Raw genomic sequence first — 17,516 nt, forward strand, 5'->3', positions numbered from 1 at the left:
GCCTCCAGCACTGTGCAAGCTTCAGTGATAGATGTCTTGCGCTGTCTTCTTGCTGTGTCTGATGTTCATATAGAAATCATTATCTCTGCTGGGGGAGGGGGTTCCTTTTTACCTTCTTGGCACAGTTGGGCAGCGGTGAAAAGCCGAAGACATGGCTATTTTTAGGATCACATATGTCACTATAGAAGTACAGGTATGGCACGTCGTTTCTCAAAAGTGCCAAATAGTAGAAAGAAAAATCAGTTTATAACTGTAACTTTTCTTGTTACATTTATTAGGATTTAGGCATAATTACTTTAAAGCAGTGCTGGATGTAACCCCTACCTGAATGGCATAAAGTTTGCTAGCTCAGACACTTTTGAAATCTTTGCATAGAATGAATACATTATTAATGGTGCACAAACCATAACATTACAATAATACTAAATACCAGTTCTCCGTTTTTTATGGTAGCCAAGTAATATTTCTCCATGCACTCTCATTGCACTGAAATGTGAGCAAAGTTGGGAGTCTTTCTGTGGAAACTTTTGTTTCTTTATCTGTCAACTTTATTATGCTATATGGTTTTAGAGTCTGTTCTACAAAAAAAAAAAAAAATGTGTTTACTGATAATGTCTCTTTCTACTGCCGTGATATTACATTTTTTAGATTAATGCTTTAGGGTATACAAAGGGAGCTTGTGGTCTGTTCTGGGCAATAACATTTGCATTGAAGGATGATTGAACGTCTATGGGTATTCTGCTCTGTTTGCAGACATAATTTTTTATTATTATCTCATTTTAAATCAAACTAAATATACTGGTGGGAACAGGAAATATGCCTGATGCCTCCTCTATCACTTAAAAGTGAGCAACATAAGCCTGTTCAATTATCCAATAAAGGTATCACTTTAGTTCTTGTATTCTTCTTCCCCCATCATTAGCATAGATGTTTCACTCCTCTGCTTCTCCATCAGTCCCTAACTTGATAAAACAAATTAAATATTTATTCACGTGAGCAAGCATTCGCTGTTGTTCACACCACCAACTGATGACTTTAATTACGATGCTGGGCTTATTACAATCCTCTGACATCAGAATGAAATCAGACTCTTTGGAGTACAGCATGAGGCTACCATTAATGAATTAATGAATTCTGCTCAGCGACTCTGCTGGGACTGAGATAAGATAAGAGATGTAATAACGCTTAATATTTAAACATAGTGTACTGATTATTTCAGCGTAACCTTTTTGCAGCATGGGTTCTGGTGCAAAACAACAGCCTTTAGGTAAAGTGTATGTACTTTTATTCTGCATTGCCCTTTTTTACTATTCCATCTTTTAATGTAGATGTTTTCTAACTATGAGATAATGGAGCAAAATGTCAGCTGACTTTGAAGACGTAGAATGATTGTTGGCTGGAACTACTTTCAACGGGGTAGACATAAACCTTAACTGGAAGACTATTAGTTGGCAAATGTACCATGTCTTATAGACAATTAGTATATACTGTTTTCATCTTAATATCCTTTTTTGAATCTTAGAGCTGTGGCTCTCCTCCAGCCTTTCTCAGGCACTCCTTGTTTTGGAGCGGTGACTTTATAGTGGTAACAGTCCTTGCGCAATATATATCAGCATGGCTGCTTGTAGTGCCAACTATGGGAATACAACTTGGAAATAATTCTCATTGTGTAACAGAAAAGGTCTGAACAAGAGCCCTAGGGGCAGGATCGATAGGTATTCCCTTACTTTGTTTGATATTTGCTTTTTCATGAAATTGCAAGGTTGTAGATATTAGATATATAGATATAGATGTCGTATATGTTGTAGCCAGAAGCTACCTTCAGAGCTGCAAACTTGAAAAGCTTCTTGAACTTTTAATACTTATAGGAGTGTCAGTTGCCTGTACCCCCAAAATCAAGCCGGTTCCCTTCTCCATCAACTACATTACTGTTCCTGCAGTAACATAATGTGTCCAAGGAAGGAACCAGCGTAGGGTGGGGGACACTGAGGGAATCGTCAATGATAAAGAAAGAAAAATAGATTACTAATCCTTCCTACAGGTCAGTTAAACACTGCAATTAACTGTTTTATAAACACATGATAGGCAAGAGAGAGAGAGAGGCTGGGGTATTTTGGTATTCCAAAATAAATTCAATGTCAATGATCACATGCATTTGTGATGCGTAACATTCACAGGTAACAAGTTAACATACATTTTTAGGTAGGTCAGTCCCATTAAGAAATCATGGGATGTGAGACCATTATTCTATGCAAAGGAATCCCTACAGAGAAGAAGATATAACGTCTCTTGACCCGACTCGTTTTCCCAAAGGCTTCTTCAGGGGATATGTTGAGAACATTAAGATAAGGTACTGTACAACAAAATATGGTAGAGTAGTAAAGCAAATGTTAGGGTCCAACTCTTCAGATAAAAATGGAGGGTGTTTGTAGGTATAATAATGATAAGGTGAAACAATTATGATGCGATGGAAGAAATAGGTATTCATGTGGGTAGCAGTTAAAGAGGTAAAGTGTATTCCTAAGGAGGGTAATAAAGAGATTATTTCAGGTAAGAAAACTACAAGTGAAAATCAAATATATGATAATAAGATAATAAAGAAAATACTAATAAACTGAAGATTTACTGATGACTAGGGAGAACGTCTTAAGGCCTAACTATCAATGATGAGACTTTGAAAAGCTTAAGCGTTAGGTCAAGTTTAGAAAGCAGGTCACTGGAGTATACAATGTCTTCTATTTCAGTACCACCTGGGTTAGAACACCTGATATGGTCTCTTTAAAGCAAACCTGTGTCAAGAAGGTAAATGGAAGTGGAAGTCTCAGGCTGAGCCTCTTTTCCTTACCATGCTCCTCACTGTAACAGTCCATAACGATTAATCCTGGGAATATGAGGTGCAAGAAACTCACCCATGTGTTTCCATCAAATCATTATTCAGCATTAGTAGCTTTTTAGACTTGTCACATGGGGGTGGAGGAGGTTGTATCATACCCTATGCAAAGACTGTCTGTAGGTAAGCAATATTTACATAGGCACTTAGGGGACATCGCCAAAAGACTGGGGCAGGTGATTTCAATATACCCTCACTCTTTGCAATTGTCCTCCTTGACAGGGAATCACACAGGACTAGGAATGATACATTGTGACTACAAAGCAGTATGCTGCAATGACACATGATAGCTCATTAATAAAACCCTATAACATCTGCAGCACAAGAATTATGATTGCAGTTAGCATCTGTGTCTGTGCGTATCAGACAATAGAGAACAAGGCCAAATACAAACCACACACATATTTCAGGAATTCTCACTGATAATTAAAGGCTTTGTTTAAAAATGCTAAAATATAGCTTTACTTTGAACATTTAATATATCCTTAGCACCAATTTTGTTTGAATAAGGACATTTTGCTTGGATGTTACTAGATAATAAGGAGAGATAATTACAGTTTACGCCGTAAGAGGAGTACATGCATGGATGTCACACACCAGAAAGCCATTTCAACTGCAATGGAAGCAGAAACTTTGGACCTAAACAAAAGTAAAGTTCACACACAAATCGAAAAAAAAAAATTCCTCTTAAAAATTTCATTACCCCATTGAACTAATTTTGGTCAGCTTTATGTTGGACCGGAAATTAGAGAAAAACACCATTATGCAATAAAATCCAGACATCCAGAAATTCATTCACCATCCCATCATTGCAGCACACTTTATCAGCTCAATGCCACTTTGAAGTGTTTTAATACTTTGCAGGTGCCCTGTGTGTCATGTAACTTGCCCAAAGATATCTGTAAAATGCAAGTATAAAACAAAAACAAGGTAGAGAGAAAAGAAGAGATGAAGGAAGATAGTGGCACGCTGCGATGGAATGGGGATAGGTCAGTAGCGAGTGTTTAGCTTAACTTTAAAGCCCAATTACAGGTTACAGACTTCCAGTAATCTGCAGTTGGACTTCAAAGTGGAACTAAATCCGCACTACTCACCTGTCCCCATTCCATCACAGAATTCCCTCTTTTCTTCTTGCTCTTTATGGTCTTTGGCCATCTTGATTGGCCATGCTAGGATGATGTAACTGTATCAGAAAGTTCTTTCTTTCCCGACACATTCAGGAATGTGCATAGTTTAGCAAAATCTGACACCTGGAAGGCGATCAGGCAAAAGTCTGACTTTAGTTCCATTTTAATATGAGGCTATAGCACCTTAATGTTTTGGTTTTTTTTCGCACTTCTCTTCCTATATATAGGCTGTGCTTCCTCTACAATAATGCTACACAGATTGTTGATTGCTGTCATTCCGTTTAGAGGGATTGATACCAGTTATGGTTTACTTTTTCCCAGTCATTCAACATGGATAGGGAACTCCATTTACTAAATATTACATGAGATTGAATTTGGAAATGACACAATTCTGAACAGAAAAAAAACAGTGAGCCAACAAGAAAAAACAAAGTAAACTTGGCAATAATACTTTCAAAACACAAAAGTTTTCCCCTAGGCTAAGGTGGGACCATGAGATATAAAACGGTATTGCAGACAACGTATTAGATCTTGCTTAGTCTAAATTGACCTTGAGCAAAAAGAAAAAGGTGAATACTGAAAATGTTTCATATGAACAACATGTTTAACAGCATTCTTTGAAAGTTATTTTAGTGTTCTTTTCTATTTGTACTGCCCAGAGAGCAATAATAACTCAATTGGGCAACCATTCTTAACCATGAATCTGTGAAGCCCTAGGGTCCCTCCAGAGGTTGCAAGAGGTTCCTAAAACTGTGGCTAACTGAACTCCCATGTAATGAAGCAGGCATAGGTCTTTGGTCCAGCACAACTTGGTAGAGTTAACTAAATGACGTTTTTAGTAATCCTTTAAAGGTGGTATTCTAGCCACCACTGTAAAGGGGAATTTTTTGACCAATTAAGGAGGATTTTGCTTACTGACATCCAAGACATTGATTTTAGCAAGGGTTTCCTGAGACCTGAAAATTAATTTAATGGTACCTTGGGGTAAAGGCTGCAATAGGGTTCCTAACCCTTTTCATCTCCAATACATTGGTTTTAGCATGGTTTCTTTGAGACCTGAAAATAATTTCAAAGCTCCCCCAGGGGTAAGAATTTTAGGGGTTTTAACCCTTTTCATGACAAAAAAAATTGATTTTAGCAAGGGACCCCATAGACCTTAAAATTAATTATTGGATTCCACAGGTGTAAAAGTTTTAGAAAGGCTGCGATAGGGGTTCTAATCATTCTTATCTCAACCCAAAATGATCAAGAGTAGTGCTTGGAGCAACCATATTGCTTGGTTAGGTCCTATACTGTATCTGGGAGAGTACATGTGAGTACTGTCAATTTATCTTTCACTGTCAGTCTACTTTGTTTGCAATTTGAATGTCTACTTTGTTTGCAATCAAAGAAACATTCATCTCACTTCTAAATCTGTCACCTTGCTGGTGAGCTTTGCCTTCCAAAGAAAAAATGTAGCTCAATTTAATTCATTCCAGTACTTTTTTTTTAATGAAATATGTTCCTAGAACATATAATGATGTGGCAAATCTTTGGCAACAGGGGAAATTTGACTACTTCCACTTTAACTTCCTCCACTATGTCCTGTAATTTATCAGGCTTTTAATATATCTTTCTACCAATTGTTCTACGATTAAAAAGCGCAGAAAGAAGTGTGTTTGAAAAGGTTACTTCTGATGAGGACATTTTTCCAAAATGCTTCTTCAGCTGCCAGTTTCCTTGGAAACTTTCTTTCTGTGTTGCCTAAAGGCTCCTCATGTCCCAACCTTTTAATCTTGTCTATAATCCTTGTCACTGACTGTTCTGAGAAGTGCTCTGTGCACTGAACTTGATAAAACATCAAATATTAAGCGATCATCGCACAGGCAAGCTTGAAACATAATGACATTTCCTCTCCATGCTGGTGGCTCCTACATAGTCACCTCAATAAAAAAAGAAGAAATTGTAGGATTATTTGCATGGCTTTGTCACTAATCCCCATACAATTGCTATAGTAAGACCGTACAAACGATAGAAACCTTACTTTAGCCTCAGACAGCTCTGAACAGCCTTGTAAACCGTAAACAGCTACATGTGTACCTTCAAACTATACACCATTGGGATTGTTGGTAGCCTTTAAAAGCTTTTCTTCTGTGCATAGTACTAAACCATGTCTGCCCATTGCTCACAAGAGGGTGAGATTGGCCTTGGGTGGTCATCATTTTCAATGAGCCAACCTAAAGCAGGTCTTAACTATTTGTCTGTAGCTTATGACTGCTAGTTCTTTAATTATGGGTTTAGTCCTGGGTGAAGCCATCCCACTTGTATTTGTTCAGTTAAATTTTTGGATGTGGAGATCCTAAACTCAAAGTTAGTCTTCTATGAGAATTTTAAATTTTTCTCCTAGGTAAAAAGTATGTGGGCACCCTACATATTAGAATTTCTAAACCAAGGTTCCATAGTACCCAAGTGAACCCTCCAGAAGGGTTGGGGGTTCCTTGAGCAATGGGCAGTTTGTTACTCCTAGGGCAATTACCACTGACCCTCATGATCATTTTGGCTATTCATAATGCTGCCAGCCTTCCCACTGGCCAGCAATGTAGGAGACATTGTTATTAATGACCACTAAGCCAATCCACTGTGAGCTGTGGATGTAGTATTTATAGCAGGGGTTTCCTAAAGACCTAAAAGTTATTTCAGGGAGTTACTGTATATTTTACAGCATGCAAATATGTTTTTAGACAACTGTGGGCTTCCAACCTTCCATAAATCTAGTTAAAAAAGTTCTACTCTGTTCCATGTGCATAAAGCCAGCTCCATAACACCCCAAAACCCTATAGAAGCCTTCCTAAAAAATGAAGTCTGTTTTAGCCAAAATGGGGTGGTCAACTGCATAGTAATAGCTTTATAGTAGGATGGTTCTAGTATAGGATTTCCAACAAGATACAGTAGTTTCCAGTTTAATGGTGGATCCTCTCACTTCACATAATCTTTTTACTGCATACTTGTACTCATTTGGTGAGAAATCAATATGAATAGTCAAGAAAGAATAGTTGCAATTTAAAAGGAAATAAAAAGGCACAAATATCATGCATTTTATTGGTAGGGTGTGCCCTAGTGATGTTCTCATTTCAAAAGGAAATTCAGATTTTGCTGTAGCAGTTACTGAAAAAGACTGAAAAACCACCTCCCACAGCTGAGTGATGAGTATTGTATTAAAAAAAAAACAACACTGCATGACAAGAATCGCTGTAGACATATTGCTAAGTTATTTACTAAGATGAAGGGTGGTAGACCTAAGGACTAAAGGTGCAGGGGTTGATTAAAATTTTACCACAAGAAAGAAGAACAAATATTAAAAGTAGGAAATAAGAATTCTGTAATCATTATGCATAAACTAAGCACAGTATACACTTAGTTTAGCCATGGTTTCAGTGGAAAAACATTTTGTCAGTTGTATATTGTAGTAATGAATGTAGTAATAAATCGAAAATATCATTTTTGAAAACATTCATGTACAAAAATTTTTTAAGCATAAGTAGAGTTTTTTTAAATTGCTATATCCAAAGTACCATGGCATTGCGTTACTATTTCTGGAACAATAAAGTGGCATTTGCACGCACAATATACTGTGTTAATAACCAGCAAAGTGACTGCAAGACTTACAATTAGGGGCCCCCTGTTGTTTTCCCGATACTTGTTCTGGAAGAAGATGTAGACTACTGTGGCGGCCAGAGAGTAGAGGAAGGCGAACACAGCGATTGTGACAAAGAACTCAGCAGAAGATGAAAAGTCTCCTGTCAGCGAGAGATTTTCTCTTCTTTTCCCCTCGCATGTGGGTGCATCAAAATTCACCTGATACAACCTAAAATAAACACACAAAATATGAGATGCAAAGAAAATAAACTGATCAATAAAGAACCCAGGCCTATTTTTCTAAAGTGGACCTTAAATTAACACCCACCTACTCAATATCAGTGTACTTACCCAACTGTTAGGTTGTATAGCAAAAAAGTAGGAGGTGTTAATCTGGATCTTGTTTCAAATACATGGTATAAGGAATGGGTTTTATTTTTTTGTGGGCATCTGTAGGACTGAACAAGTTTCAGGTGAACTGGAGTTTGGTGAGGAAAGTGCCACACACTTTTAAAGTCCAAAAGATGATTTTATGAAAGGATAAGCTCAATTAAAAGCCAACATGCTTTGTGGGTTATCAAAGTTTTCCATCATCAGGGCCCAACGTCAGGTAGAAAAAAGATGCTTTAGTAAGCAAGTACAAGGTCTGCTGAAATTAGCAGGTGGTACACAACCCCTAACCTTATCTGTAAACTGGTAATGCCACTTGAACCACATGACATCCCCGAAAATTTCTCAGTTTTTTTAAGCTCAGTTGGAAGAAGTTGTAGGTGGGTGGTGGCCCCTGTATTGTGACCAACCATTCAGTAACCATCCATAAAGAGCCAGGTGGTTAAAAAAAGAAAAGGGCTGGGTGGTGTGCTAAAAGTGATTGGGGGGGGTACACTGCATCCCAATAGCTTTATTGAAATATGTAGCAGAAATATTCCATTCTGCTTTTCCTCTTTCATGCATTTAAAATATATATTGTGACAGGGTGTCCCATGGCTTGGCTGGGAAAGTTTTAGATGGAGTGTATGTTGTGCCCAGGCCAAGGCGCTTTGTCTTTTAAGGGCTCCAGGGAACTGTGTGGTAGTCCTGCTAGAGAGATTGCTTATATTAAATAACAGAAATAAGAATACAAATTACTACATTCAAGTTAGATTTTGAACAAAAGCCAACAAGGTGCAAAGCACAACCATAAAGCAAAACAGCCCTGTCTAACTGTTCCTGTAAACTCACAACTATCCCTGCTTTGTCCATATATTTGAATCTAATCTCTTTGACTTTCAAATTCAACTTGAACTTCTCAAATACTAAACCCCAAAAAAGGAAAGAATATTATCTCTTTGCCTCGCATAGCTGGATATTGAATTGCTGGTGCTGGCCCTGGGTGCAGTTTTCCTTTGACCTTAGGTAGTCAACATAGTGATGTGGAGGTAATTCTTTGTGTCATTTCCCCATAAGCCCCAGCCCGCATGATGAAGTACCTCTATGGGATTTGTTCATGACAGCTGTGGGCTGACTCAAGTGGGTTAATTGATGAGAGTGGTGAGATCATCTTTTATCCAAACTTCACCGCAGAGTCATGTAGGGACATAGGCATCCAACATTTCTGGAAGTGTCGATAACAGAGGAGGCTAATTGAGGCTGCACCTCTGTAACTGAGCAAAGGCAGGGCAAATAGAAAAAGGAGAATAAAAGAACCCTACTATTTGTATAGAAATCCCAAAATAAAAGTGAATTGGATGTACCTCTAGTAAACCAGTTTAAATTAGTACCATGAATTAGATGTACAGCTCATCCCCAAGTTAAGGACATCCGACATACAGATGACTCCTAGATATTAACAGGGCTTCCCTGCTTTCTCCTGTGTAGGACGGAGGCTCAATGAGTGAAGGGGAGCGGTTTGCATGACTTGCAGAAGAAATCTTTTGATAAACACAGCTGATGTTGTGGATGATCTTAGGGGGGTGAGCTCTTTCTGCAGTCTCTTGTAACCCCCTTAATGACCAAGACCAATTCTGCCGTTGTTTCTTTTTGCATATCAAAGCACAGCTTGCACCAGAAGTTATTGAATGTCTAGGCTTCATAAAGTATTTTTAGCTCACAGTGAGGATTTTTTACAGTAACTGACACCATGCTGCCTAATAATATGTTGAGACAAACATCTGTTCTAATTCCATTTAATAAAATATTGTACACATTCCGACTTACATACAAATTCAACTTAAGAACAAACATACCGTCTCTATCTTGTATATAACCCGACGACTACCTGTACCTCTAAAAAAACTAGTTTAAATTTATTGTCAAGTAAAAGCATTAAAGCATAAAAAACAAGTTGTGTTCCTTGGACTTTACTGAGAGAACTAGACTAACAGCTAGCTATACAAGTATTTAACAAAAGATTTTGCTACCAAACAAAACACTATTGCAATAAATCTTTTATCACAGGACAGGGTTGCTTTGCATGTAATGTATATTAGTGTAGGGTCAACTAAAACTCCTCATTTAAGAATTCAAATATTCTTTTTGTTATATATATAAAAAAAAAAATTATAAGAAGATTCCTAATTTTACAAATAAACAGTTATTAAAACCATCCAGGATACTTAGTCTGCAATGCATGCTGGGTCATTTAGAGTAACAACAATAGAAATGCAGCATAGCTTGATCAAATAGGTGGTCTGACACTTGGTTTGGAAATGAATCTTTCAGGACAGGTCTGGAATTTGAAGATGGCCATCACTGACTTGTCTTCTAGGGCCATTTAACTTCTTAGTGGATGTCTGACCGTGATCTAGTATGTTGTACTGCAGATTTTGTTTGTATGTCTGGTCGCAAATTACACTTTTGCCCATCTACTGAGATTTTTTTCTGTGTACAGATTCTGAAGAGTGGTGCATGTTTTTTTCCCACTTCTGGCATCTACAAGATGCTGAGAATGGAGCTAAATGTGAGGCTGCATACAAGTAAATAAAAACAGCTAGCCCAGTAGAAATGAAGTAGAACATGACATTGAGAATAAAGTTATTAGTCCTCTAGAAGGGCAGACTTTAAGGAAAGTCCATCATATGCCCCTCCACATTTCCACTTAGCTAGCAGAAGGAATATGTTCACTTCCTATTGTGTGATACATCCCTCACCTCCTAGATTGTAAGCTCTTCAGGGCAGGGTCCTCTCCTCCTCCACTGTCTGTATCTGTCAGTCATTTGCAACCCCTATTTAATGTACAGTGCTGCGTAATAAGTTTGCACTATATAAATACTGTATAATAATACTAAAAAAAATAATAAATCCTATTAGCAATTCTGCACAATGTGTAACCTGATCTTCTTGCTATACAGGTGTATTTCATGAAAAACTTGGCACCTGAGACCTCGGATAGTCTGTACCCTTACATAGGGCTCACCACCTTCTAGCTAGAATTAGTAAGTATCAAACATTCCTATACAATGTTTCCTGCTTAAAAAGAAATAAATTAATGTGACCATTTTTAATCCTAAACGTCATAAAGAAACAATAAAAACATAACACATTCCATGATAATCAGTCATTTGTGTCTCTGAGTCTGGTTATAAAAGCCCAATAGCATAAAATATGACAAATACTTTGTACCCTCCATCTTGATAGTTATAGCTACACTTGCTGAGACTTGTAGTTATAAAACAGCTTGAAGCATAACAGTTTTATCCAAAAATGTATCAGATCTGCTCGTATACACGCTCATTAAGTCAGTGTGTTGATTTCAATGTTAAATTCATGTTTATTTAATGAAATCTACCAATTGGCTTGAAAATTCTATTGGTTTTTTAAATGGTATGTAAATTGCGCATGGAGCCTGCTAGAGCATGAGGTTTAAATAATAAATGGGATTTCAGAAGTTTGCACAAAAAATACCAGAAATGCAGATTAAGTGTGAAAACATCAGCCTGAAATGCTAATGTAGATATGAATATATAATTTAAAGATGAATCCTCTTTTTCAGCTGAGTGCTGATTATGTAATATTGAATAAGCAAGATTCTACATCTTGAACTTCTGTAATTTTTTACTTTTTGGCTTAAAAATGGTTCTGAATAAAATAAATCTAGTTAAAAAAAAAGCTATGTGTTATTCTGGCTAGCAGTGTAAAGTAGACCTGTCTTTAATTTCAAACACCTATCAATGGCCATACAGCCTTTGTGTTTAATTTTAGGCATTTACAAACATATTTTTAACCAATAATGTGGCAGAGAAGAGTTAGAATAGTGGAAAATGCCTTCCAAATGCCTTAAAATGCCCCAAAACGACTAGAAAAATTGAAAACATCCATCCATGTCAATGTGTGTGTTTGGAGCATTTATAGATGTTTTAAGTTTTTTTTTATTTTTTGGCCTTTTTAGATGTTTATGCCTTTTTAAAAGTTTCCAGGACGTGTTTTCTTCTTTCTGTGTTTTCTACAACCCATTAAGAAACTGGCCTATTGGAATTAATGGGAATTTCAAACATGCTTATGCAATTAGCATTCCTTAGAAAGAGCTCAGCAAAGGCAGCTTCCATGACATTCCAGTGATAGGTGCACTTTAATGTTGAATTCAATCTTGTGCATTTAGATAACATATACATTTAATATTGCACCCCAATGCACTAATCCAAAAAGGCCATTCTTCTTGTCTGTCTCCATTTGGCGTTGTTACCAACCCTATAGCCATCATCATGGGTCATCAAGGGGTGCCAAATTTAACTATAGTGAAGAAGAAAGTCAACTATAGTTGGACCATGAGATGGATAAGTAATGGATATATATTTATATCTATATTTATGGAGAAGCATAAGGAAAAAAAGTGCTTTCCATCGGACTTTAGTGGCAGACAAAAAAATTATGCAGGGGAAATCTCTCCATTGAAGCTGAATATTGTAGCAAAACTGATTTTATTACTTTATCTTTAAATGGCCTTTTTATTCTTTTATTTTAGGTTTAAAATCTGCTTTAGGTTCATTGATGATTTATCTCCGGGTTCTTTTTAATTGACTAAAATTGTAGATGTTAGACTGCCGCGTCAACCTTCAATATAAAAGAATTACCTAGCAAATGCAATGAGAACTCCAACTCCAAGCATAATTGTGCCTCATAAATCTATAGCTATTTTTACAGAGGTTGTGGCCTTTCGTTATAGCTGGAAAAGTATGATAAATAATTTCTCTTGTTGTGACAGTACACAGCAACCCGAGCTCATTTAGCAAACAACAGAAAACAGGGCTCGACTCTCACGAATTCTATACTCCTATTCCTGGACTCATTTGCTGAAGTAGAACGGTTCCTTTCTTTCTTTTCTTTTTCATCATGATTTAAGATATATGGCCCTGTTCAGTATTCAGGAAATACATGTCTGTAATATGTCACCTCATCACCATAAATCCTGCTTGTGTTGGGGAGGGCTGACAAGAAGAACAATGCACAATTTGTGCATCGCTTTCAGGCAAATGACTTTTATTGTGGGCAAACGGTGCAAGAGGCAATTGGCTTGCAGGTAAATATAAGTGTGACTTATTGCAGGGATACATTATAAGAAAGGTGCATTGTGTTTAGGTGTACTGTATCTTTCCCATATATGCGTTTATTTTTTGGCATTTTGAACAAAAATCACATTATAAATGATGTCCAACAATTCTAACATTTGCAAACCTAACCCAACTCTGGTAGAAGAGAACACCTTGCACTTTGCAATCACAAACTTCAGCCTTACCCTCCATCTTGCACATTTCTACAGCACTAAAATTGTTTGCTCTGATTTCACTGCACCCTATGAGCATTTTTTTTTTTATCTCTTTTCCCCCCAGATTTGCTGCCCTGGCCCATCCTTTATTCTTTGGATTTCACTTTAATCATGGAGGCTCAGTATCACAGATAGATGCTACCAGAGATTCCAGTATTCATTATTATCTGTGCAGCACCCCATCAACCACCCCCACAACTATATTATGCCTGCATTGTATAGGGAATCACAAAACCCAGTGATTAAGGTTCTATTTAATAATTTAATTGGCAATTTGATGGTTGGGGGAGTTGAACCAAGGAAGGCAAAATTTAGGCAGATTAAACTTTAGCTTTGGAGCTCAACTTCAGACATTTATTACAAATAATGAATTAATAATGCGTCAATAATTGTGTTTTTAGATAGTTGCCATGTGGGTACATTATTTTAAACATCAGCTGCATTGTTAAAAAAAATCTATAGTTGTTATAAGGAGTAGCACAAGAAGCATGCTAGTAGTAGGATGAAGAGGAGTGATGAGCAGAAGAGTTCTTTAGTGTGCCAGTTCACCTTTCATTTCCTAGTTACATGGCAGTTGAGGAAAAATACCTGTAAGTAAATAATATATATTTGCAGCAGAATCTGGTGGTCCCCAGTACTGTCAGACTGGTCTGTCCTGAGTAAAATATAATATGTATCCACATAACAGATAAGGAGAATTAGACCTAACATTTAAAACAAGAAAACTGCTAACATGTAGTGCCTATACCTACAAAATCAGAACAGACACTGTGTCCCTATATACTACAACATCATTCCTCTACCATGTGACTCAATATCATGTGCCAATGTATTTTCATTATGTCATTTTATACTGCACAGTATACGGCTCCTAGGCCACCAAACTTTATTCTGCACGCATGTGTTCACCTACTGTACTCCCTTACCCCCTGGCCAAAGGAAAAAGCTCAATTTCTACCTGTCTATTATTATTATTATTATTATTATTAATAAACAAGATTTATATAGCGCCAACATATTACGCAGCGCTGTACATTAAATAGAGTTGCAAATGACAGACTAATACAGACAGTGATACAGGAGGAGAGGACCCTGCCCCAAAGAGCTTACAATCTAGTAGGTGGGGGAATTTACACACAATAGGAGGGGTCTATCCGCCATGTGTTAAAACTTCATTGTATTGCTTATCCAAGGCCAATGTAGGTGCATGGCATTTCGGGGGTGGGAATACTTGCTCCACCCGCCACTTGCTATAATTTCCCCCACTGGCTCATATGTTACTATAAGCACAAAAACTGGCAGAGGCAACCACAACATGCAGCAAAGGGGCAAGTATTTGACATACCCAGAATGTTTAATAGCTGCAGTGGACTTGGATCAGCAATGTGCAGAATTTAAACACATGGGCCGACGAAAAGGTAAGTATAGAGTATCTTCATTTCCATGGTGAAGTTATTTAATTTGACTGGGTCAATTTAAGCAAACCTGGTATGAAGACTGTAAAATTCAACTTTAAGGCTATGTTGAGACTTGCAGCACATATAGGCGTTCCTATGTGGCTCCCAAGGGTTTGGCACCTTACCAGTCGCCCTATTTCCCACACCAATACACTCTTTTACCACAGTTTAGTACCACATTTTACAGTAGGAAGCAACCACTCTATTCTATATGGGTGGCAGTGGGTGAGATCCTAAGTGTAGCGTCTAGTCATTGGCACCATTCAGGGGTGTGAGGAAGCTGTACCAGTCTGCAATCTCATTGCCAGTCTTAACATAGCTTTCTTCTAATGATAACCTCAGCTCGATCATCCCTTTATCACAACACTAGAACACTCACAAAAAAGTGAACATTTTCTTCTAGGAGGACGTCAAATTATTTGGTATAATATTTCTTTATCTCCTACCTGAGCCAAAAGAAAATAAAATTTAAGCCAACTTTCCCAGTTTGTGCACAGTTTAACACATTTGGGATGTGACTGGCAAAGCTGCTGCTGTGAGAGAGCATCCGGCTTCACATATTGATAACAAATTACTGTCCATTTGATTCAGACCTGGAAAAACATTACTCAGGAAGCTGTCAAAAATCTTTTTCGATTTTTTGCCTAATGGAATAAATAAATGTCTCCCTGCAAAAAAAGGCTATAGGTGTTACAGTTTTGTACTGCATGTCTTGAATACATTTGTTTGATCTGGAATGTTACAAATAAAAAGTTTGTAAAATAATTGCATATGGTATAATAAATAGTGGATAGGGTTCACTATGTTCTTGTGCGATGCCATTATTTTTTCTCTGCTGCAGTAAGTAGTGCCTGTTGTTATCTATGGTCTGTCTGCGATGTGTCTATTGACAGTGGAAGGTTGGCATGCCAAATAGTCTAATGGTAGAACTCTGTAATATCCACAACCACTGTAATATGCTGTCAGAGCCACCAACAAGGAGAACAATGAGCAACAATACTGTTAAATCTCCAAATCTCATGAGACTAGCTGTCAGAGGCACAAATTCCTTATATGACCTTGCATTGCCAATATACAGTTTTTTTACTTTCTCAATGTTTAGCTTATATCAAAAATATTCCACTTAATTTCAGGGGTTCAAAGAGCCCCCCATTTGTTAGGACTGTATATAAAACAAATACTGGACGGATCAAATTGAGTGTTTCTGATGGGTAATTAGCACTGCTTACCCTGCATTTCAGATCATCTCACTCATTTCCCCACAAGATTTCTTTCCTCGTTTCAATCCAATACACTCAAACCTTGGAATTAAATCTTGACTTTATACATTCTGGTGAAGGGCGACCCTTTGGAACTATAAAACTTGTTGGGTTTTAAATAAAAATACATTTGTACTATATAAACTGCCTTTGCTGATTTCCTTCCTGCACCTACTGACGCAAAGAGCAAACCGTTGGCCGCCACTCCGCTTTTACAGTGCTTAAGACCAAACTAAAGTTATTTACACAAGTCAGATTATTGTTACCGAGACAAACTTTTGTGCTTGGGCAAAAATATGACATGTGTACAACAGTCCTTTGACATCATTCCTCTGATTGCAAATGATTGTTAGTCTTTTTATTAGGTAAATGCAGAGCAGGGTGCCACTTGTTCATCCTACCCTCTCCATAGAACAGAATAGCACTGTGTATACAGTGCTCATTTGTTCATCTGTCTCTGGAAATGATCACAAAATATTGCTTCTAGTGGCAGTCATCTGACATCTGTACTGAACTTTAAGGGACCCAGTGTTCCTTTCTTCTATTTTGGGCAATTTAAAGGCTGATAGTGGTTCCCTATTGAATTTAAAATAATTTACATAATTGGTGACCAAATGTGAAGTGAAGGGAAATCTCCCCATTGGCTACAGAAACCTGACAAATGTAAAATCTGGCTTGACTTATGCTCCAATTTGGAAGCAATTTCTTTTGACTCTCATTGGCATTCTATTTATATTACATTTTTAATTATTTTTCAAAGTTTAATTAAAATCCATAAACTTTTTGTAGTCATAACAGCTTTCATTTCCGCCTCTGCAAAACCAAATGCTCTGTGTATTGCAGATTTTCCAGTTGCAGATGGCTGTGATCACCCCTATCATCAGTCACCAATAAGCCTCACAATTAACCAAGCACAGAAGACAAACTGAATCTCACAGTCCTCGCTGAGATCTCTCAGAAATAATGTGAGCTGATCAGAGTCAGAGTCAGTTCCAACCTGTTGTGGAGATATTAATTATAGCCAAAGCCTAATCACCGCATGACTCTAATGTGAACCATTCATCAAAATGAGAAAGTTCAGGACTTGGGATGTGTGCTCAGTCTCATTGTTAACAGAGGTTAGAATGTGTTTGAGGGACATGAATACATCACTGACCTCTTAAAGAACCATGATCTAATTAAAAATTAGGGTATGTATGGAAATAAAGAGCTGGTGAAATTACAAAATGTCTATATCTTTTTCCATAAAAAATATTGCATTATTAGAGTTGTGATATTAGTTTTTCAATTAATTTATGCAATGAAAAAACGAAATTGCCAACTCCGAAACCAAAACTTTAAACCCTTTAAGCCTGGAACTCTACCCAGTGTTCTCCCTAGTCCCTTTTAGCTGGGCGCACCACTCGGCACTTTTCAGCAACTACCCGG

The 17,516-nt window shown here is 37.3% G+C and overlaps 1 protein-coding gene across 2 annotated transcripts in view; it reads right to left on the reverse strand.

Moving 5' to 3' along the window:
• Positions 1-17,516, reverse strand: part of SYNPR (synaptoporin) — a 109,748-nt gene that overhangs the window by 10,156 nt on the left and 82,076 nt on the right. For both annotated transcript variants that reach the window (XM_072420819.1, XM_072420820.1), the window contains one exon: positions 7,663-7,861. In XM_072420819.1, the coding sequence (XP_072276920.1) occupies positions 7,663-7,861 (199 nt within the window). The remainder of the gene's footprint in view (positions 1-7,662; positions 7,862-17,516) is intronic.

This window comes from Pyxicephalus adspersus, chromosome 8 (assembly GCF_032062135.1).
Source record: "Pyxicephalus adspersus chromosome 8, UCB_Pads_2.0, whole genome shotgun sequence".
NCBI lineage: Eukaryota > Metazoa > Chordata > Amphibia > Anura > Pyxicephalidae > Pyxicephalus > Pyxicephalus adspersus.